Here is a 24,497-nt window from a genome sequence, read left to right as displayed (position 1 = left end):
GCGCTGCAGTGAAGTGAGGGTCAGTGAGGCGAGCAGGAGTTCATGTGGAAACAAGCTGTTGATCTGGAGCTGTCCTTGGTGCTGAACGCATCAATCCAATTATCTCCGTGTCTCCGTCTCTCTCTCTCTCTCTCTCTCTCTCTCTCTCTCTCTCTCTCTCTCTCCTCTCTCTCTCTCTCGTCTCTCTCTCTCTCTCTCTCTCTCTCTCGCTCATCCCTTCATTCTGCCTTCCCCAGAGCCGGTGGATCCCGGTCCAGCCCTGCCCTCCTGTGTGGGACCTTGTAGCGGGTTTTCCTCATGCACACGCCGGGCAGCGCGCCTCTCCTCCGGCTCTGACAGCTCTTCATTCCGCCTGAAAAAATGCGGCTGTCCCGAGGTTCGCACGTTCCCGGCAGGCTCCGCCGATCGTCGGCCGGCTAGGAGGCGACAGCAGCGGGGATTACCGGCCACGGGGCTATGGTGGGACCTCCAGGGAGGCAACAAAGTTCGGCTTTTCCGAAACGTCTGCAGTTTCCACAGAGGTAGGATCACATCCATTCCTCCAGTCACATTACAGACCGGTCCTGGGATTAGAGCATCACAACGGGACAGTGTGATCTCCACTTCACTTTCTGCCTTGGTTTTAAAGTTTGATTCAGGCGACCATCACGAGTTTAACTCGAGTCTCTTTAATCTCGTGTCTGAAATTCTACAATTCTACAATTTCATTTAGCAGACGCTTTTGTCTAAAGCGACGCACAACACAAGCAAGAATTCAGACATAAGAAAGAAACCATGAGTGCTTAAGTGCGATTGGTCAAGGGAGTTGCTGAAATCTCTCACTTTGGACTCTAACTCCTGCTTCATCCCGATTTAATAGAATAAAAGAGTAGATCGTGTGAGTCTGGCAGGTATGAAGGAAAGATTGGGGTTGATCGATGCAAGATGTGTTTCTGAAAGTGTCTGAAATGAGTGAAATGTGTATTTTCAGAGGTGTGGGGGTGGGCAGTGGGGGGTTGTGTGTTGACGTACAGCAGGGTCCCTGACGCAGCCGTGTGTCCTATGAGTGTCCCAGGAGAAGATAGACAGTCTATAATTAACCAAGGCAGACTTGAGCCAGGGGAGACGAGTCCTAATGCCACTACTGGGATTTGTGGAACTCCATTACACAATCAGATAAACGTCCTGCAGTCAGAGGACTTCTAATGGCAGCATAAGCCTTCATGGCCCAACAGGAGGAACAAGCTGCTGGCAAGACAAAACGCAGTTGACACTCTGCTCTCCCTCAGGATGGATTAAAGTTGGGATTCATTACATAAGCCATCCATGCACAATGATCTTTCATTATTTCTTTTTTTTCTTCTTCCTCCCAGAAGATCATCTTCACTTAACAAAAAGTCTTGTTTTGGGGTATAAATGAGCCTCTTGGGCAATATTACACCTTCCTCACAAAGCAGATTTTCACCTTTGCCTGTGTTATTTGGTGGGAAACTAAATTATCCTATCTGTAAATATACATGAATACATGCTTATATTTGTTTTAGCATTAAATTACTGTTACAACAAATTTACATTGTAACAAGAAATAAAAAAAACGTAAAATTAGACAATATCTCAGGTGTATCTGAAAACATTTCATATTTTTCCACATTTTAATTCAAAATTAGAAACTTTCATATATTTTTGGATTTATTACAAGTAGATGAAAATAATTGAGCGTTTTATTTCTGTATGGTTTTAGCACAATTATTCTAATTATTGGATTAGTTCATATGATCAGATTTTTTTCTATTTTCTGTTGATGGGTTGCTGTAATTTTCATGAGAAAGTGAAGTAAACCCACAAAACCCTTCAGTACACATGTTAATAAATAACAAACAAACGTTTCAATTATTTCCACTGATGTGACATTTTACATTCTCTGAAAGATGGTTGTACATTTTAGATTTATTTCACGTAAAATTAAAATATTACCTATTTTTGCTTCAGTTTATGTCATTTTGGTTTACAATATGTTCTAAGTGACTTCTGGGTGATATTTAATTTCTGAGCATCAGTATTTCTCATGGTTTTGTGCAAGATGACATTTCCTGGTGCTTGCAGTCTTTTTTTTGCAAACATGTGGAAATGTTACCTAAACTAGTCAAATATGTTTGATGTTCCAAGCAAACAGCATATTTTCAATTTTCATTTAATGTAAAGAAACTAGTTTAAGAAAGAATGAGCTGCTAATACTGATGTATTCGTTGCACCTGAAGCACAAACATGAATGAATTTACAGCTTCTGAAGCAATGAGAGCTTCCTGTCTCTGATCAGAGCTGCGCTCCACCTTGACGCTTTCATCTGAGTGTTTCTGTGGTTTAAAATGTGCTTGGGACAGTTCACTTCCACTGCACCACGCAGGGTTATCAGAGCTTTAAGTTGGGCCTGGCTGGGTAATCTGATTAAGAGGCCCCATGGAGCAGAGAGCCACCCAACTATCAGGTCAAGGCTAAGACTTTAGGCTGGGTTGGGCCTTTTTTTAAGCTGTGCTGTAAAAGTTCCTGAGGGAGTAGATTTAAAATATTCTTGTAAAGCAGGAAGATCTGTGGTTTAGGCCTGGATATGGGCCTTTTGTCGTCATGTGGTTCGAGCCCCGTGAGATTAAAAGCAACGTGGTCGAGGAAATGCTGCTGCTGTCTTGAAACTTTACGATTGTTCTAACAGTGAATGCTTCCTCTCTTCAGACATGGATCCAACCAGAGCCTCGGCAATCTGAACACAGCCAGGTGAGCTTGGTGGGCCTGGGACAACCTCCCCCCATCAAACCTCCACCACCTTCATCCTCATCCTCATCCTCATCGTCTCAGTGAACCCTCCAGGCTGCAGACTCTGCAGTCCACCACAGCGTCTCCTGCCAGAGGAGATCCAGCCCCGAGTCCGCATCAGAGTCCACAGCAGAGCAGAAACATGACGGAAAGAGTGACCTTCAGCACGCCCAAGGTCACGCCCCGGCCCGCCGCCGGGCCCGTGCTCCCCCCAGAGCCCATCGACATCATCCGCATCAAGGCCCGCTCCCGGCGGGTCAGGCTCAACGTGGGGGGTCTGACACACGAGGTCCTGTGGAGAACGCTGGACCGGCTGCCCAGGACCCGGCTGGGACGCCTACGAGACTGCAACACTCACGAGTCCCTGCTGGAGATCTGCGACGACTACAGCTGGCCGGAGAACGAGTACTTCTTCGACCGGCACCCGGTGGCCTTCTCCTCCATCCTCAACTTCTACAGAACAGGCAAGCTGCACATGATGGAGGAGATGTGCGCCCTGTCCTTCGGCCAGGAGCTGGACTACTGGGGCATCGACGAGATCTACCTGGAGTCCTGCTGCCAGGCCCGCTACCACCAGAAGAAGGAGCAGATGAACGAGGAGCTGCGCAGGGAGGCCGAGACGCTGCGCGAGAAGGAGGGCGAGGAGGAGCACGGCTGCTGTCCCGACAAGAGGCAGAAGCTCTGGGACCTGCTGGAGAAACCCAGCTCCTCTGTGGCTGCCAAGGTAACACACACACACACACACACACACACACACACACACACACTGGCTACAGAAAACAGTCATTTGAGACTCAGCAGGTGTTGAACCTTGTTTAAAAATCACCATTGACAAAGCATCATTCAGACACGATGCAACTCACCGTGCTTCACCTAAACTCACATTACACCACTTAACAAAATCTAAACAGGGTTGAAAGTGGGATTTTTTTTTTTTTTTTTTTGTGGTAAACACAAGTTCTTCCTTTCAAAATTTGCTTTTAAGATCAGAGTCCTTTAGGATTAACCCTTAGATTTAACCTTAACTCTTCACATACTGTATATGTATATTGCAATGCAGCAATTTAAAAAAAAAAAACTTTTAAAATGAAAGCAAATGTCTGTCATTTTTTGCTTTAATCACCTTATTAATATACCAAATGCTGCAAAAATGGTGATATTAACCTTAAAATCAGTCGTTTCATCACCAAAGCGAAGTTTTAGCATCACGATGACCATATCTTCATTCTGTCCAGTCCTGGAAGTGAGGGAAATGTACTTTGAAAATGTCTTTTACACTGTGTTATCATCCATTCATTGTCTCCACTCACTTCCGGGGGGGTTGGAGCCCCTCCCCCCTTGAATAACCCACACAGGCCCATGGAGAAAATGCGCACTTAGGCACAAAATAAAAGCTGAGTCGACTCACTGTGAGGCGTCGACAACAGAGTGATTTACAATAATAAAGCCTGAAAACTGATGACAATATGTGAAGGAAGCTAGAAGATCTGATCTTTAGATCTCTTTTGGAATGAGATTTGATATTAGAGAGCGGTTTGTTCTTGACTTCAGGTGTTGTTAACTTGCTGGTTGATGCTGGAGAAACGCTGTACTGTAAATGTGTGCAGTCATGTTTCAAGTCTCACCATCCATCTGGAGAAGTGAGGCTTAAATGATGAGTGTGTGTCTGAGGTCTGTGCAGCGTTGCATGCTGGGATATGGCGGCCATCTTGAGAGGATCACGCTCTTACAGCACAGCGGTGACCGCTGTCAGTGGATTACTGTGATACTGAAGGAAGCCTGAGTCTCTGCTCAGTGTGTCTGTAGAATGTTCCTGCAGAATGGAGGAAAAGCAGGAGTCTGTCATGTGATTAGTCCAGTTTTAACAACTATAGATCTTCTATTAGATTGCAATCAATCAAAGATTTTGTGGCATTAGCCAGAAATTACATTTATTAAGCATAATTTTTATTTGTTTGAACAGTGAAGTAATTGAGTTGGAAGTTAACAGAAAACCTCAGCTGCAGATTTTACATCTAAACCCTCATAGAACAAACTCACAGCACCATCCTGTCAGTTACAATGACAGAACTTGGCTTCATTTCTTTGAGTTAATCTGTGGGAAATTCCAATGTTTGTGGTGCACTTGATTATTTTTTATCCATAAACCCTTTTTTTCTGTCAAAAAAATGATCAGTGATTGAATGATAATGAAGCCTGTGGATGAAGTGATGAGACTGCCGGTCTGAAGTGTCTCCTGATGACGCTCAGATCCACGCAGGACCGAACGAGGCCTTTAAGGAACCACCAGCAGCCTAATCCTGTCAGGAGGGATAAAACCTGTCAGTCTGTTCTGCTCAAAGAGAAAGGTTACCCCTGCTCTCTGCTACGTTTGTCCGAGATCCTGTTACTGACTCCCACAGTAATGCTGTGTGCTGCACTGACTGTGAAACAAGACGTGATGGACCTCTGTCCCAGCATCCTCGTCAGTAACCTGTCACTTTCTAGATACAACGTGGGAATCCCTCAGCGCTCACATTAGCTCCACGAAATGTTTACGCTGCGCCTCTACAAGCCTCAACAGTTAAAAAAGTATATCTGCATGAATTCCAGCTATATTCAATTATGTTGACTCAAAATACCTGAAATGAGGCAGAAAAAGCTGAAAAACATCCTGACAGCAACACTTTGCTGCCTCATTTGAATCACATTATAATAGTCACAAACACTACAACAAATTGATACTAACACCAAAACACAGTGGGGATTTGGTGAGATTTTAGAGGATTTAGCATCATGATTGTGTGTGTGCATACATTTGTGTGTGTGCCACGTACAGGCTTCATGTTAACTTTAGCGCAGAGCTCTGGACAGTCTGTTTACTGTGCTCGTTTTATTGTCTGCAGCAGACAGCAGATAGACGCAGCGCCAGCCGAGCATCAGTGCATCACTAATGAGCCGACAGCGGCGCACATCTGTCTGCCGCTGCTCAACACAACAAATCTGTGTCGCAGACGAGCAAAAGCAGTCGTTATGATACATGTGTGGATGAAAGCGTGTGGGGAGAGGAGAGGGGAGGACTCTAAAGACGGACCTGAGGCGGCACGTAGTCACTTTCGTCAGAGTCAAACCAGCCCGGCCTCTTGAGAATTCCTGCATTCATAATGGATGACTGTGCAACACATGGTCCCCGGCTGACGGCGGTGCCCCCACTCCGAGGAGGAAGCAGAGTTTTAGGAGTGTCGAGATCGTCCTGCACCTAAATGTGATTTAAATAAAAACAACTTTGTTCAGTGAGTGGAAGGAAAACTGTTCGATAGCACACTTGAGCTGTTTGGCAGCTGTGGCTCGGTTGGCAGAGCGAGTTGTCTCTCAGTGGGCATGTTGCAGGTTTGATTCCCTCATCTGTCCACATGTGGAGCGTTCTTGAGCAAGACTCTGAACTCCAAAACGGCTCCCAGTGGACCGAGCTCCTCGCGTGGCCGCTTCCTCCAGCGGAGTGTGACTGTGATTCACAGGGTGAAACAGTCGCTTTATGAGTGGAATCTGCTCAGTGTGAAATTTAGTCTTCCCAGTGTCCCCGAGCTGGAAGGACGACAGGAGCCGACTGTCGCCGTTCGATCAGTCGATCAACGTGAATCAACTCAACAAATCCCTTGGATATAAAACGCAGATGATCTGTTTTCTTTGCTGCTGCTTCCAGATCTCAATCTGCTGCTGGAGTTAATGGGAAAAAATAAATAAGTAACAGGCGAGAGAGTGAAAAATGACTTTTATGGTTTGTAACACAGATAAAGGAGGTTTAGCTGAATGATATGAACCGGTTTTAAATCCTGCAGCAGGTTCATGAGTCCAGTTTGTCTTCATGTTCGTGTTCATTTGAAGTGACTTTTACATCTATGGTGTTCTGTAGCTACAGTTTCTTTTCACAGTGATTATAAAAAAAACACATGAACATTGGGCAGAAGAGTTTACTAAAGAAATGACAGTGAGGGGACACAGGAGTGCTTCAGCAGGAAACATCTGGAGGAGGAGGAGCAGGAGGAGGAGGCAAAAGAGGGGGAGGAAGAGGCCTTTTCAAAAAGTCTCTTTTTGAAGAATTCATTATTACCAATAAAACAAATAAATACAATAAAACATTATTAGCAATAAAACCTCAGAGTGACAGTTAAGAAAGCTTCCAATTACAGAGAAAAAACCAAATATCTGAAACAAAGAGTTGTCAGCTGCCACAGGTGCTGCAGTTTCACTCTGAATTTATCCGATTAGATTAGTTTTAACATCTCAATTTTAAATAGATTTTTTTAATGATATATTTTACATTTAAACTTAAAACAACTTTATTATTATTATTATTATTATTATTATTATTATTAGTAGTAGTAGTAGTAGTAGTAGTGGTAGTGGTAGTAGTGTCAAACAGTTATTGACGTCTGTACATTTAAGATTCAGACATTTCAGGTCTTTGCTGAGTAAAAAAAAATTAGTTTCTTTTCTTTAACAAGACAGCTGGATATTTAAGAGTATGTGTATTTGAAGAAAGGCTTTTTGGCAGATTGTGCAGGACCTCAGTCCTGCTGTTTGATGCTCTGCGGCTCCAGTTGGACTCAGACTAGTTGTGGAAACTGCTGGACTCTGAATCTGAGTCCACTGAGGTTCAAACAGTTCAGACGTTTCACTGCTGGTTACTTCAGAGGAAAAAACAAAAGTTTTACAGCCTTCACATACGTGCCTTTAAATCTGACCTCCAGGTTTTCACCCTGTCTGGCTGTGCACGTGACTGTGCACGCTCAGCACAAGAAAGGCAGAACAAAACCCAGGAGACTCCCTGAAGGTTTACTTTTTTATGTAACTGTACACCTGTGGCTCATTTTCTGCAGTCACAAATTCAGTTTTGGGAAATTCAATTCACACATTTACTGGACACGCAGTAAACAAGCAGTATTTTTTCCGATATTCATGAAAACAAATCGTGCTTAGAAAATCCCTCTCTCACTTTGACAAAACAACCCCCCCCCCCCCCCAAAAAAAAAAACCTTTCTCTTCCCCGATACATGAGTATATCAATCTGACTGAGAGTTTCCTCCTCTGCTCATCATCCTCAGCTGCTGTCAAAGTAGCTGACAGCTGGAAGAGCTTGTCTCATGTCAGTACAGGTGGGAACAGGTGCCTACACTTGGATTATTTTAGTGATTTCAGTAATGATGCGATATGTCAGTGAGACGGGAAACAGTGTTGAAAATGCTTCGTCACTTCTTCCTGATTCAGAGCTGCACTGAAAGGATCAAAGTTATCAATACTGGAGGTACGAAGTAAATTTAGGAGCGATCCAGTTACATCAATACTGCTTGAAAGCTAAGACTGTTTCAGAGATAAAGGTCCTTCCAAAATAAGAGCTTTAAATTGATTTCATTGTTGATTTTTTTTGTCTGAAAGAAAACAAAGGAACAAACTGAAGATCGAGCTCCTTTTTCCAACAGCGTTAAATAAACAACAGTAGGATTGTGTGTGTGTGTGTGTGTGTGTGTGTGTGTGTGTGTGTGTGTGTGCAGATACATACGAGTCACCCGCAGCCAAAAAAACTGTTTGTGATGACAATAAAGTTAACAAGAGGCCAATTAGAGAACTCAACCCAGACCCTAACCCTGACCCCTGACCCCTAAGCCTGCCACGACACCTTGCATCCTCATATCTGTTCTTTCATATAAGTAAGTAATGTGGAAAACTTTCTAAGTCATCAAAGACATGAAACACATTTAAATGAAGCTACAGATTTTCATGTGAAATTCAGCGGCGTTGTCCAGGATCTGCCTTCGGCCCACGGGGGACTGAGCGGACGTGTCTGCCGCTGTAGTTCTGGGGTTTGAAGCCTGACGGAAGTCCAGCTCCAAGCGGTTCCTGCCTCCAGGAACACAGCAGCGCTGGCCTTTACCCAGTCCATGTGACTGCGTAGGAACCGTAGTGTCAGCAGGAGGGAAGCTGCTTAGGGCGCCGAGCGCCGACGCCGGGCGTGTGTCACTCTGCCACAGCCATAATGCAGCTCAGCGCTCAGCCAATAGGAGCGCCCGGCCCGGCCCGCGCCACCGGCTGAGTGCCGCCGCCGATTAGAACCTCAAAGAAAGGTAGAACCTGGACATTTGGAGGAGGAAAAGGCTGCTCAGGAGCGTGTAACCCAATCCAGATGGACAACTGTCAGCCACTGTTTGTCATGTTATAGGATAATAGAGGTATTAAATGTTCCTATAATAGAGATTAGTTTCCTTCACTTTACATAATCTGTGTAATCTCCTTATTTTGGGCTCAGATTATATTTTTTGACATGACCCCTCTAAATCTTTTGTAGTCAGTCGCACAGCGTGCACGCTCACTTTTTGTCCTCCTGCCAAATATTCCTGGAGTATTGAATGTACCGTTTCGCAGGCTTTGTCCAAGCAGAACAAAAAGAAAAGAGCCTCTTTGTTCTCTCACACTACACACACTCACACACACTCCTTCCCTCTGTGTGGCGCTGAGCTGGGAGTCCAGCTCAGGTGGAAACATGCACCGAGTTATGACGGCACGACTTTATGCAGTGTCACCTGTACACACACACACACACACACACACACACACACACACACACACACACAGACACACACAGTATGACTTAGGAGTATGGCATAATCTCCTTTGGGGCTTTTACCAGGACTGCTGCTGCTGCAAATAGACTAACTGTTGGCAGGTTGGAGAGACTGTCCTGTCCACCGTCTGACCCGAAGGAGGAGAGAGGAGGAGAGGAAGACAGGAGGACAGGAGGATTTTAAGAAACCTGAACAAAAGCGATAGACACACAGAGGAAGAGGAGTCGTTATAAATCAGCACTAATCAGACGGCTGAATGATTTCATAGCTTTCATCATAACTTTAGTACAAACTCAGTCTAAAATGAGTTAATTGTAGCATATCAACCGTGGATATCGGAGGCTGTGCAGGTTTTTATACCCGTAAAAGTTTAAACTGTGAATAAAGTCCATCAGCCGCTCACTGTGGCTGCAAAATTACAGAGAGAAAAGTTGAAATTGAACATTATTTTAGAAAATATTCACAAACTTAAAATGTAATTAAATCCAAGTAAGTTCAAGAAATATTCATGAAAATACAAGTAAAATTACTTCTCGGTTACAATAATGTGAGTATTTGCAAATTGATGATGATGATGATGATGATGATGATGATGATGTGGGGGTGCTGTAATCAAGCACCATTTATAAAGAAGGAAGCACACTGTTTTCTTGTTTTTTGGAAATACAGTGGTTCTTTTCATGCAGCTGATCTTACCAAGCTATAATTTTCTCCTAAATGTCAAACTTCCTAATGTTTTTGTATTTTAATGTTCTTTCTAGGAGATGATGTGATTGTTGGGATTCATAAGAATTTTAAAGCATAAAGTTATATTCACATATTTTTAATTTGAAATATCTGAAATAGTCTGTACATTTTAGAGCTGTAACATTTGTGCTTTATCTAATTGTCATCCATCAAATTTATTCACAAAATCAGCTCTGAAAAAGTCTCACTTTACATTTTATTCAGTTCCACGTAAGACCTCGGCCTGATGCTCTCTGGTGCCTCCCACCATGATCGCTGTTTTTAGCTCCAGTGTTTTTCTCAGTGGTTAAAATTAGGACTGTAGTTGTGTTTCAGTTCAGTTTTAATGATGCCTCCTGCTGAGCTCAGTTTTTACGTGTTTAAATGTGCACAAATTAAAATGCTGTTTTTTTCTGCAGCAGCATCATTGAGTAATAAAAGGCTTGTCCGTCCATTAAACTTTGGAAAGCTGCTTCCTGTTTCACCTCTTGACTTGTGTTTTTGAAACTGAAACTGTCGGACTAAAGCTAACATTTCCGTTGTGTTTTGCTCTCGTCTGATCTCCACAGAAGCCGTTTATGTAATGCAGTTAAATTATGAGATTAGTGCTTTATTACAGTGAGATTAGGCAGAACTCTGACTTCAGCTCACTTCAGAATGATTTCACCCTGCTGTGTATTCATTAGTGAGCGTTTGGCTTGACTTTGTGGATTTTATTTTGAAGTGCGCGGGGTGAGGCCCAGGACAGTAGAACGTTGTGTGTGTCTCTCAGAGCAGAGCAGGAAATATGTCAGACTGCGGCGAGCGGCTAAGTGGCCACTGGGAGGTTGGTAGTTCTGCGGCCACGTGCCTTCAGATGGATGTGTTCTCCACTTGGGAAAGCTTTAAGTGAAATGAGAAAGCAGCAGACAGGCTGGTCTAAAGTGGTCTGCACCTTCCTCCTGTCAGCCATAACTCTGGCTGGGCTGATGGGCCGACGCTGCAGCTTCCCTCCTCCTCAGCTGCTGTTAGAGCCGCATCAGCCGTGTCTCATCCCTCTTTATTCATCACTATTGTGTGTTTGGGTCTTTTGAAGGGAGTCTAACCTTTAACCCTCACTGGATCGTAGGACAAGTCCTGTTCAGGAGTATGAAACCTGAACCTGTATGGTACCTGTGTGTAGTCTGTGTGTAGAAGTGAAACAGTCAGAGAACAGCAGTCATGCTAAGCAGTGATCTTCGCTTCACAGCAGCGGCGTCAGATTTACTGACTTCTAACAACTACAGGATGTGCACTATTAATTTACATTTGGAACCAAAACTAAAAAACTCTTTGAGGTCAAATTCAGTGAAAGAGCCTGACACCAAATCTGGGTTTCAAACTTTCTTCTCACAGCGTTCAGCCTGGACCACTTAAAGAGGATACAGTGATTGATTTCTGACCTTTAACGACCTCGTATGGTCATGTACAGTCTTATAGCCATTCTCCAGGCTACGTGGGTCTCTTCTTTAGCCATGGACCATTGATTTAACTGTTTAAGACACCGTAGTATCCCAGGTGTGCACAAAAAGAAGTGCTTGTACCATTTCGGTTCTGTGTTTTCAATTTTTCATTGGCCTTCAGAACTCTAAAGCCAATATCAGGAAGGAAGCTTTACAGCACTGCAGTGGGTGTTTGATGGTTGGAACGAGGAAGAGGGTGCAAATCCAGATTTTTTCAGAGATCAAGGAAATAGAATATGTAATATTAAGCCAAACAGTCCAGTTTCTAATTAGTCTGGTATGGCTCAAACAGAAACACCATCAGTAATACTTAATTTGATATAATACGGCTGTTTGAAGTGAAACAGCAGCATTCAGATTCCACAGCAAAGACCATCACTGGTTACTGAGGTGCAGATTGAAGCGAAAGTGACTTTGAAAAGTCAATAATTAACAAACTCCCAGCTGGAGCTTAAACGTATTAGCTTCATGGGTTTGACTGGACGTAAACCTCACATCACTACAGGTACGAAACAGCCATGGCATTCACGAATCTCTCAATTCTTTTTTTTTTTTATTGAGATTCCACAAAGGTAAAACCAGTTTACAAATGCTCTCACTTAAACTTCCTATACGAACTTGTGGTTTTCTCTCTTTTTTGGGAGGAGAGTGAGAACAAAACGAACGAGGTCCATTTCCATGAATACTTACAGTCAAACATCAGAGCTGGGTGCATAAAAGAAAGGAAGAGAGAGAGAGAGAGAGAGAGAGAGAGAGAGAGAGAGAGAGAGAAGCAAAGCAACTAAGAGGAAGAAAAAACTCTCCCAGGTCTGGAAAGTGTATTCTGGTGTGTTCAGATGTCATTGTGACCACCTCAGAGCAGACAGGAAGTACCTGGGGGGGATTTTCACTTTAGGAGCACATTGTTTTTCTGAGGTTTATAAATCTTAGTTCTTCACCTCATCACACCTTTTGGACCTTTTGGAAAATTAGGGAATATCCATTTCAATTTTTGACAAATTTTTAACCATCTCAACTCTGTTTCTGTATTTCAGTATTCCTTGGATAATTTGCAGTGTCCTGTCTGTAACACTGGCGCATGTCCTGAAACGCTTGCAGGAAATCACGGAGGTTTTGTGGAGTAAATATATTTAACCCTGTATTCACATCACTGTAATGCTGGCTGTGGGTCATGAATTGGAACTCGGAGGTTTATTTTTGTTTATTTGCATCATTTCCTGCATTTCAACGCCCTGCTCTGGCAGATCATTGGATGGAGATATTCGAAATGCTATCAGGGACGCTTCATGTCGACCTCAGAGGGAATGCTGTAACGGCTCTGTGAGGCATTACAGAAAAAATCATTCTATTCCAAAGAAAAGACAAAAAAAACATTGCTTTTGCTTCACTGCTCGTGTGTGTGTGTGTGGTGTGTGTGTGTGTGTGGTGTGGGCGTTGACTGATGGAGTCTCTTTTCCTCTAGTAATTTTTGGACATAGGTGAGCCTTCTGGTGTTTTTCAATGCTGCTGGGGTCAAAGGTCAGAGCTATGATCTGAGCATCATTAGAATATTTTTCCTTCAAATCTTCCTCTAACAGTCACAGAATATCCCAGAATAAGGAAACCTGCATCAAGCGTCGTGTGTCTGGGAGTCACTGTGCTCAGAGAGTTTCTGGGAATCCAGCAGTAGATGTGGTTGTACATGTACATCTTGTGTGATATCAGTGGCTTTTGCCATAGATTCAGGGACACAGAACGAGGAATCACCTTTAAACAGCAGGTTCAGTCCAGCTCAGTTTGATGCTGCAGTTTAGGCGTCCATTTCTGGCCACTATGGAGATTTAGATTCAGGTTTGGCCACTTTTATTTGAACTGCAGATTTTTCTGTTGACGATCTCTGAACTTTCGTTGTATGCTGGCGAACATTTTGATGTGTGGAAATAGTTGGAGCAGTGGTGCAGTGTCAGGTCGTGTGGTGACCATCCTCTCACTGCCTCATCACACCCCATGGTTTAAGTGATCACAGAGCAGAGAGGGAAACATCACTGTCACTCTGACAGAGACGGACGCCTGTCTTTATTCTCTCTGCCTCTCCTTTCTCTGTGTCTCTGAGTGTTTTAATGGGAAAAGACAGGATGGAAATCATATCAAACACAAGTTTGAGATGATTAGGAAATGATTTTTAATTCTATTCTAGATTTAACAGGAAGCCAGTGAAGAGAAGTTAATATTGGGCTGATGTGATCCCTCCTCAAGTTCCTGTCAGAACTCCCACTGCAGCTTTATCAATCAATTGAAGATTTCTTCATCAGTTATTGGGAGATTCAGATAAAGGGAATTACAATAGTCTACTCTGGAGGGAACAAATGCATGGATTAATTTCTCAACGTGACTTTGAGTCAACATGTTCCTAATTTTAGAAATATTACGCAGATGAAAGAAGGAGGTCCTGCTGACCCGTTTAATGTGGGAGTTAAAGGATCAGTCCTGGTCAAAGGTCACTCCCAGGTTCCTCAGAGTGTTACTGGGGGTTGAAGCAACACCATCCAGTAGTTCTAGATATTTGGATCATTTCTCTCTCAGGTGTTTTGGACCAAATGTAATAATTTCTGTTTTTTCGGAATTAGGAGGAGAAAATTACGACTCATCCAGGTTTTCATGTCTTTAAGACAAACTTCTAGTTTGACAAGTTCATCTGTGTCGTCTGTTTCAGGGATAGGTAGATCTGTGGATCATCTGCATAACAGTGGAAGTTAATGGAGTGCTTCCTGATGATGTTCCTACAGGAAGCATGTATAATGTGAAGAATATAGGTCCTAGAACAGAACCCTGTGGAACTCCATATTTAACTGTAGTCTGAGCTGAAGAGTCATTGTTAACATTAACGAGGTGGAACCTGTCTGCTAAATATGATGGAAACCAGTTTGATCCTGGTGATCTGTCCCAGTCTCTGTAGTCCGGGCTCATGACCAACCGCCACGTAACTGTTCTGTCTCTGATATCTCCAAATGCTGAGCCAAGCAGCAGACTGAAAAGAAGAGCATGTCAGTCACAGATGTTGTAAATCAGGGGGAAAAATCCAAAATCTTTACAATCAAATACATTAACATATTATACATAAATGTTTCTTTGCATGCCACATGCTGCAGTGTTTTCAGCTATGTCAGCATGTTGAACTTATAAATATATAGAAAGAAAGAATCTCCACTGATTATCAGAGAGATAAATGGAGGAGCATGGGAATGACCTGAGTGGAAGACAAGTGTGTGGTGAAGGCAGCAGCTTTATAAATAAACTATGTTGACCTCTGTTGAAACATTGGCCATCCGACGGATCCTGCGCCTGTTGTTCCAGAAATATCTCCTCTTATTGATCAGGGCTTGAGTTTCTCTGCGCAGACACTGAATCCATACCTTCATCTCACTTTATGTTTTCTCTTCTTGTAGATCCCTGATTTCCTGTTTGGCATCACGGCTATCAAAGTGCTGCAGAGAAAATGTGCCAAAGTTAACAAGCTCACTGGCCTGATCAATATTCTAATACCAATAATGCTGAAGCCGAACTAACAGCAAAACTGCTTCAGCTCCATTAAATAGTGCTTTACTACAAAGAAAAAGTGCTGTTACTTAAATCTCACATTTAAATTAAAGCACAGTTATGACAGTTGGATTAAGAGGGTCATTCTTTGGGTTTTCACTCCATCTCCGTGTGCTTTGGTGCTGCTTCAGCTTTCAGACTTTCGGTAAATAAGTAAGTCACTTAATTGCCTCCAGTGGTGGTGGGGGGGTCCTGCTGCTGCCTGACTTTGTGAGATTACCTTGGAGTAAAATGCAGGATTTTTACGTTCAACACGGACATATTTTTGCAATATTAAAAAAAAAATGAAATAGCTATACATACATATATATATATATATATATATATATATATATATATATATATATATATATATATATATATATCTTTTCAGAAAAAATACAATAAATGCCTCACTTCTAATGCAAACTAGTTTTTCTGTGACATAAGTGAATTAAATGCTGACTCTTCTATTTTATGACATTAAAATATGTTACACCCCTTAAAATCAACAGGGCCTCTTGACCCCCACTAATCTTTGTGTTCTGTTGTGTTTTTTTAATTACAGAGTTGTAGCGCATCTATAATTTTAACCTTCTAGTTTGATCCTTAGGGTTTCATTTTTTTTCCTTGCATCAGAAGATCATCTTACTTTGACGGAAAAGCAGGCCACGCTGGTGTTACAGGCTTTTAGGTTTATCTGAATCAACGTGATGATACAGTTTGTTGCTTCATATTTTCTGTGGTTCCTCAAACTCGCTCCCCCTGTCTGCAGAGCGCAAAGAGCCAAAGTTCATCTCATGTTTAAAAACTGGAACATTTTTTTGATGATCATCTGTCAGGCTATAAATAAGTACTGTTTTCATGAATGTGATTACTGTAATATGAAAGTGACTCTAAGCTGGGAGAAGTGCTGAAAACAGGTATTATCTTCACTTGTCTTAATCGACTGCAGGTGCTCTTCCCAAGAACTCCTGAGAGTGTAAATGACATTTGAACCACTGGACGATTTCAGAGCATGATCAGAAGTTTTACTCAGTTAATAGTAAAGAAATTGAACCTGGATTCTTGAGTTTAGTCGTAATTTTCAAGTAGCACAGTAGGTTCAGTTTGTGTGTTCATGTATGACCGTAAAGATATTATCAAAGCAATACTTAGAAAAGTACAATCAGCCACGTACTTTACTTCTGCTCTGTTTTTATGAGTGTGCTGAATAATAGTGAGGCTTTTCTCTGCTTCCTCCCGTCCATCGTCTGTCCTCACAGTTCGTAACGGGTTGGGGTCCAGACCTCTCAGACCCCTGACCCCTGACCCCTGACCCTAACTCTCTGTATCATTAATACATGTGTGGGATGTGGATAAACAGATTTGGTCTGTGATCTGTATGAAGGCTGCTGCTGATATATCTTTAAATATTTACGCTGACAGATAAATAAACTTTTAGTTTTCAGTTGGAGCTTTTACCGTCCTGTTTGTATTTTCTGTTCTTAAAGAAAATATTAAAGATTCCCAGAAACATCAAAAACTAGGAAAAAAATTCAACACGAGTTATCAAGTTAATATTTATTTACTTTTTTTTTGTAAAAACAGAAATATTGACATGGAAGTGAATGAAATTAAAGATATGCTACGTCTACTCCTAGACTCAGTGTTCAGATTCCTTCCACATTTCAGTTTTCTTTCCTTTTCATAACACAAAGACAGATGGAAATTTCATACAATGATTGACATCAGGTAGATAATACTTATTAATTCTGACTTATTATTAATACTGATTATTAATTGACAATTATGAAACAATTAAAGTTGATTCTTTTATTTAAGAAGAAGTAATTGTTCCAAGTGAATATATTCCCTGAAGAGAATGTTTGAGAAGCGGTTGGAGGCAGGTGGATGAGATCTGGCATGCTGGGACTTTAAGGTTCCGGCGAAGCGTCCAGACGAAGGCGTACACTTCCTTTCTCTGCTTCGGTGTGACTGAGTCCAGTCTTTGGTTCAAACAGTCGCCCTGACACAGACGCGTCGTGTTACCGATCAGCTGAATCTCAAATGTGGAGCCTCAATTAATTCTTCCTCCGCTGCACAGCCACTAAAGCAGCTTGTGTGTTCCTGGTACTGCTAAAATCTGCCCTGGGTGCCAAGGTCACAGCGTTTGGCGGCCATTAAGCCATTAAGACGCCGCAGGGTGGCCACACTTTGATACACCCGCCCTCTGCTTCTGTCTGCAGCTTTCTGTCTATTATTCATTCACCTCTCCTCAGTTTTTTCCACATTTTTTTTTTTTTTTTTTTGCTCTGTCTCCTGCGCTGGCTTTAGTTTTGAGTGAAGACAGATACCCAGCACCGGGTAGCGCCGTTAATGCCCGGTGTCCTTTGCCCCGATCGGGAGGGGCCAGACGTTCACCTCACCGGAAATGGCCGGGACAATCCATCATGTGATTTCACAGGAACTCTGTCCGTCTCCAGTGGCAGGGACGGCTGTCAGCGCAGAATAAAGGATGCAGATAGAAAGATTAATGGCGCTCATAAAGGCTTTCCCTTTATAACTGATCCTGCTCATCAGTCACACCTCCGTCCGTCCAGCACACACCCAACACACTCTATTATCTCTGCTGTCATTTTCATCCTGAGCCAACCGGTGCACGGCTCAACGTGCACTTCAGTTCATGTCTTTTCCGGACAATTCTTATTAAATGAAAAGCAATTTACTTCAAAATTAGTTTTAATCAATTTAAAGTAAGTTATTAGTTAACTTTAAGGCCTGATCAACACATAAATTAGTTCATCATTTTAAAACACTGAAAATAGATTTGAAAGCAATGATATAAAATGGAACATGAGAAAAGAATACCATAGAAAAATATATAAAAAAAAATATCAACAGATGTTCTAATGTTAAAACAGGGAAACCGGTACGAAGTTTAATCAAAATTATTCAAACTTTTCTAACATTTATAATTCTGCCTTATAAGTCATCAAAGTCAAACCTTGTATACTGAATTATAAATATCTGATACTAAATTTTTCAAATCCACAATTATCTTTAATCAATACTGGATTTCTTTGTATAGCTTGTCTTAATTTCTTTATATGTTGTGAAGGGAGCTGGTGAAACTGTAATTTTGGATTTTTGCTCCTGTTCTTTAACCACATAAAATCCTTTAATTTTAATGTACATTTACATTTGATTATTAGTTTTATCAATATTAAAATAATATTTTTTTCCATCAATACATTTGATTTTTATTTGACATAACTCTAAATGTGTTGGTGTCCAGTAAAGCATCAAGTCAATTAACTGTTATTGCAGATAAATGATTTCATCCTTGTGATTATTTGCCTTGTAAAAAGTTAAATATTTATCTACCTGCATCCTTTGCTCTCACTGAGAAGAAGCTGTGTTTAGAGTAAAGTCACCATTCATAGTGACCGATCATGTCGATTGTTATTGGTCCACTTTGATTAAAATCCAGCTTTATTACTTGACTCCAGACACAGCTTGATTCTTCCTGCTGCAGGAGGAAAGAATGAGTAACCACTTCTAACCTCTCTCTATCCTTTCTATTGATAGCAACACAATCCTATTACAATTATCCTGAAATGTCCTAGAAGGGCTGCGGGGAGAGGACTCCGGCCACTTACGCTTCAGCCGCCTCGACACGGCGCGACATTCTGGGTTTTGTTAACGCTGTAAAGACTCCAGCAATCATTTTGTTCACACATTCCCTGCCACTTCAAAAAGGATTTCAGTAGAATTCATTTTAATTATGTATTTATTTTTTTGATAATACTTAATACATTGCTAATAAATAATCAGAAAACAACTTTTAATAGGCAGAATTAGTTGAAGCTTCTTGTCTTTTGTCCCAGATTCTTTTTTAATTGGTGACCTAAAAGCCAGCAATAAGGTCAGACACAAATGAATAGGAAAATAGGTGACATAAACAGTTGGCACAAGCAAAGAATAGAAATAGAAATCAAGACCAAAAAGGTCAACCTACATTAGAAAAAACACAACAAACAGGATATTAATTACCCTTTTCTTAACATTCACAGGTCGAACTAGTAATTATGTATCTGCAGTGGGAGCTGATCGGACATCAATTCAAATGTTTTTAGATGCTAGAAATGACTGTGTTCAAAAATGTAAAACCCTTCAAAAATCAGGCAAAAATGTGCACATATTCAGTAAATATCTCCAGCTTTTGCCAGCTTGTCAAACAGTATGATAACCCCAAATAGTGAATAACTGTGTACCTCTGTGTTTGACTGTGTTTTGAAAGAAATGGGAAAATAAACTGGAAGATGTTTCAACTGCTTTTGATTTCATATCGTCATATCTGCAAGGTGTTTTTTTTTAAATACTGACAGATTTTGTTACATTAAGCTGCAAGAACGATTGGATTAGTTGTTATATGAGAAGTAACACTTGTGAGTTTGTATTGAACTGACTGCTTTATAGTGTTAGAGTACAGTCATGTGTGTAGATCAGTATGTCATCAGCATAAGGCCAGACCTTTACTTCAAGACAAACAGAGGGTGGAATGGTAATATAAAAACTGAACAAAAGTACCTTTAGCTATTGGCAGAAGGAAAAAGATATTCACCTTTTAGATATTCCAGGAAACAGTCCTTTCTGAATCTCTGCTGATGGTAATAATACACTCAGAGAAGAAAAAACGATGCCTTACAAAGGCTTGATGAAATTATGTCAATTGCTGGTTTTTGTGACTGTTTTATGAAAACGTATCACAATTAAGATACCAGTCGTACTTTCATTCAGACAAAAACACAAACTGGAGTTAAAAGTAAATTTTTAAAAATGAGCTAAAGTAAGTGCAAAATAGTGGATGAAATGTTCAGTTGAAATTTGAATTAACATTGAAATTGTGTTACTATTCAAGAAAGATCTGTCAAGGTGAAACCATCTTCAGGGTAATAGTCAAAAGCCTTTTGCTAACCTTTGTAAAAACTGCACACCAACAAGGTAATGGCTCTTTATTGATTTAATCTTAGAAGTAGTTACAATGAAAGGTAATGGATTCTGCAGCCCTGAGTGGCTGCTAGCAGGATTTGGACATTATTGCAGAGTGCTGAGTCAGAACTGAAGGATACTGCCAAATCGTTCAATGTGACATCAGGGTTGGTGTTGAAGAACAAGCCAGGTGTATTTTTTATGGTCATAAAATGCAGTATAAATTAATAAACCAGATGCAGAATGGGGTTCTATGGTACTGGACAGCGCTTTTTCTTCATGTTTTGTTTGCTACTTGATTACAATGAGACATTTCTTATTCAACTTTCTTAGAAGCTTTCTTAAAACTCTCTGGAACCCAGATGATGAACATTTTGCATGGCATCCATCACCACTGATGTGCGTGATTCAGAGGATGAATGGATAAATGTAAATCATCACTGAAAGCACATTGAACTTCTCAATGTTCCACAATCACACAGTTCTTTGTTTTCCTGTGAATCCAGCTACTGAAATCAGCTCTGGAGTGGTTTGTCTCCACCAGTCAGCTCTCTGAGAAAAGATTATCATGAGCAATGTGTTGGTTTCATTCACTTGGCTAAAAGCTTTACACTGTTTTTTTTCTTTTCTTTTTGAAAAGGACGACTGACAAGGGGATAGTGATATAAGATTAATGAATTGATGTTTACATTCACATTCTAAATTTAAACCGTGTTTAAATACCATTGAACACTAACTGTGTGAATAAAGGTAATGAAATCTCATTAACAATCCTTTCAAATTTGAACAACTGTAAAAATCCACCAATTACTTGTCATTAGGACTCATTTTGAAGGGTTTGGGACAAAATGTTTGGAAGTTAGACGAAACCATGAATCATGCATTTGGATTGATTCCAACATCATAGGAACAAAATGACTGTTGTCGTACCACATTAGAAAAAACAGAGCTGTTCCATGTGATTTCTATCAGCATTGGTTGAGTGATTTGTGTAGAGAATACAGACTGACCACCAGTCTTGTTTTTGTCTTCCAGGTCCTGGCCATGATCTCCATCCTGTTCATTGTCATCTCCACCATCTCACTGTCTCTCAACACCCTGCCAGAACTGCAGGTTGTAGATGAATTCGGCCAATTCAACGACAACCCCAACCTAGCCCACGTGGAAGCAGTCTGTATAGCCTGGTTTACCATGGAGTACATGCTGCGCCTGCTCTCAGCTCCCAACAAGTGGAATTTCATCAAAGCACCACTAAATATCATTGATTTGCTGGCTATATTGCCTTACTACGTGACCCTCTGTCTAACTGAATCCAACAAGAACGTAATGCAATTCCAGAACGTGCGGCGTGTGGTCCAGATCTTCCGTATCATGAGGATCCTCAGGATCTTGAAGCTGGCAAGACACTCTACAGGACTCCAGTCTTTAGGCTTCACTCTGCGGAGAAGCTACAATGAGCTGGGTCTGCTCATCCTCTTCCTGGCCATGGGCATTATGATCTTCTCCAGCTTGGTGTTCTTTGCTGAGAAGGATGAGGATGCCACCAAATTTACCAGCATCCCTGCCTCCTTCTGGTGGGCCACCATTACTATGACTACTGTCGGTTATGGAGATATTTATCCACAAACTCTGCTGGGAAAAATTGTGGGAGGGCTCTGCTGCATAGCAGGAGTGTTGGTCATTGCCTTACCCATCCCAATCATTGTCAACAACTTCTCTGAGTTCTACAGAGAGCAGAAGAGGCAGGAGAAGGCCATCAAGAGACGAGAGGCTCTGGAAAGAGCCAAACGGAGTGGAAGTATTATTTCCATCAACCTCAAGGATGCTTTTGCTCGTAGTATGGAACTCACAGATGTGCTGGTGGAAAAAAAGGAGGACAGTAAATGTCCCGTGGACAATCACCTGTCTCCTAGTCGATGGAGCTACCACAAGCACTACTCCAACGCAGAGGCCGATAGCCCAGGGAAGTCCCAACACTACCAGGAGGTGGCTCAGCTGGGTTCCCCTGAACGAGCCAAGCCCTCATCCAACAAAACCACCCCTCAATGCCTCAGTGCAAAATGCTTAGAGGATGCTTACAACAAGGCAGCAGAAATCCAGGATCAACAGCAAAAAATGAAAGAGGAGCAAATAGAGATGAATGCAATACAAACCACCCAGGCCCGGCAAAGTTCACCAAACGTCAGTAAGGTCAGGAAATTATCCAACGTAGCTGATGATTTCACAACAGAAAGAGGGGAAAGAGGCTCTCAGCTTCCCAGTGGTGAAGTAAGCCAGACTGGCACTAAGCAGCAGCGTATCCCCCCTCCCTTGGATCTAAGTCAGATCAGCGCTTTGGAGGCGAGTCGGGGCTCTGATACCATCAAGCCTATGTCCATTATCAAAGAGGGACTGTATGAGTTTGTTTCTAGCCCTGCTGACTGCAACACTGAAGACCTGAGTGTGGACAGTGTAAAAGAATACACCCCGAAAAAGATGGGCTCCCTCAAAGTTGACTACATCGGTTCTAGTGATGACGTTCTCATGGCGGTGATGACACCTGTGACAACCCCCATCTCCACTGGCTCGGCCAAGCTCGCTCAGCTACTTTCTGACGACAAGGTTTCCAAGTACACTCCGTCTCCCACTTCTGCAACACATGAAGCTAAGTCTCCGCTGGCACTCCTGCAAACCCCATCCCTGGTCCAGAAATCTGTCAGTCCCAGCAACTCCCAGGGGGGAGGTGAAGGCTCAGCAGCTCGCAGCTTAGAAGGTGAAGGACAGCTCACAGGCTTAAGCCACCAGGGGAGGAATCACATGGAAAAGTCTGCAGGTGGCTCCGGCAGTGGTGCGAGCCCACTGTCGGCCAAAGGCAGCCCACTAAACTGCACCCAGGAGCTGCTGACTCTGGAAGGCGTGAGTGATGGAGCAGGAGGGGCCGGAGCAGACCAGGGTCCAGAAAAACGAGAGAACCACATTGATCTGGATGGGAATCTGACACCGTCCTGTGAAACTAGCATGTGAGCACAAAAAGTAAAGACATGCTCACAGACTTGCAAAAGGCCAAGGGGCTCAATCCCAGCAACTCCCCAGACTTAAACTTGAAAAACTACTTGTGGTGTGGGTTTTAGATGGACGGATGGTGACACTGGAAACACAGTCCAACAAAACAAATGACAGTGTTGTTATGTTTCTGGAGCGTAGCAGTCACCTTATCGAACAAAGCTTTTGGATCTTTGTCTCTTTTTTGTTATGTGAGACTGTCCCACAACAGACACCGCTGGAGTGTTGTCACATGACTTTATGACTGACTGGAGGAAGTGCAAAAGCACACGCTCACTGGTCTGGGGATGATTTTGAGTCTGAAGTGACACTGCTGTGTGCTGCAAAGCAAAACAAGTCATTCATCTTCTTCAAGCTCACCTGTGAGCAAAAACAAAGCCTTGTTGGAGTGACGACATTGACGATTAGCCTGAAAAGTTGTTTTGTTTTTTTTGTGTACAGCAGGATAAGTTCTCAGTTTCCTGTTGCTTGCTGCATAGGCCTATTTATTATGATCGACTAAATACACAGAGGAAGGACCAAGAGGGGCTTGATTATCTTTTTATATTTGTCAGAGTAACCTTTAAAGATATATATTTTCCAAGACTTGATTGACAAGACATTATTCCACATTGTGGATTTTGCTCGCTCATAGATATTTGTTCTTTTTTTTTTTCCTTTTTTTTTTTTTTTTTGCGACAAGCACAAGCACGTGAGACCAGATCAGTCGTCTCACTCTGATGTCTGGTCACTCAACGAATAGCACTGTATAGTCCAAGAGGACAGACATGTCCACTGTATACTGAACACTTGTCTTTGTTTCAGTAATATTTGTCCACTTTCTGTGTGTTTCAGGTTTTTTTAATTTGTTGCTTTTGTTTTCTTTTTAATATTAGTCTCTGATTTTCTGAAAGCATCAGAGATGAAAGCAGGGTCTGGAAACTGAAAAGGGAGTAGAAATCCTTGGTTTTGACTTAACTGCTAGATCACTGTTTACACACACTTCTAGAATAAGTCAGTATTTTAAAGAAAACTGCAATAAAATATGCTTAGGGCATAACACTGTACACTTCTTACAAGAAATATGAAGTTATCTGATGTAGAAAGACGACACTGCAGAACGGAATGCGCACAAAATCAAGGACAAGTTCTCTGATGGAGTACTTTGGCTCATTATACATGTGCCACTCATGTCATGATGGTCTAGTGAGGCTTTGATTCAACGTGTCTGAAAACAAAACAAAAAACATTCATCATTTATCTTTAGATGATCAAGAACATGAATGGCCACCAGCGTTCAAGCAACCCTTCAACTTTTACAGTGAATGAAGAGCACACCATCTTTTTTGGTCTC

At 41.9% G+C, this 24,497-nt stretch overlaps 1 protein-coding gene across 1 annotated transcript; it reads left to right on the top strand.

The window, feature by feature from the left end:
- Positions 1 to 2,913: 2,913 nt before the first annotated feature.
- LOC115405188 (potassium voltage-gated channel subfamily B member 2-like) lies at positions 2,914 to 23,135 on the top strand. Its single transcript, XM_030114688.1, has 2 exons — positions 2,914 to 3,511; positions 21,158 to 23,135. The coding sequence occupies exons 1-2, from the start codon at positions 2,930 to 2,932 to the stop codon at positions 23,123 to 23,125; spliced, it is 2,550 nt and encodes an 849-aa protein (XP_029970548.1). The 5' UTR covers positions 2,914 to 2,929; the 3' UTR covers positions 23,126 to 23,135.
- The last annotated feature ends 1,362 nt before the right edge of the window (positions 23,136 to 24,497 follow it).

Source organism: Salarias fasciatus, chromosome 18 (genome assembly GCF_902148845.1).
Source record: "Salarias fasciatus chromosome 18, fSalaFa1.1, whole genome shotgun sequence".
NCBI classification, from domain to species: domain Eukaryota; kingdom Metazoa; phylum Chordata; class Actinopteri; order Blenniiformes; family Blenniidae; genus Salarias; species Salarias fasciatus.
Note: the sequence above shows the minus strand (reverse complement) of the source record. Positions and strands in the feature narration are given on the sequence as shown.

Coding starts and splice junctions, on each gene's coding strand:
- LOC115405188 (XM_030114688.1), top strand. CDS start 2,930: ATGACGGAAAGAGTGACCTTCAGCACGCCCAAGGTCACGCCCCGGCCC. Junction 3,512..21,157: donor GCTCCTCTGTGGCTGCCAAG/GTAACACACACA, acceptor TTTGTCTTCCAG/GTCCTGGCCATGATCTCCAT.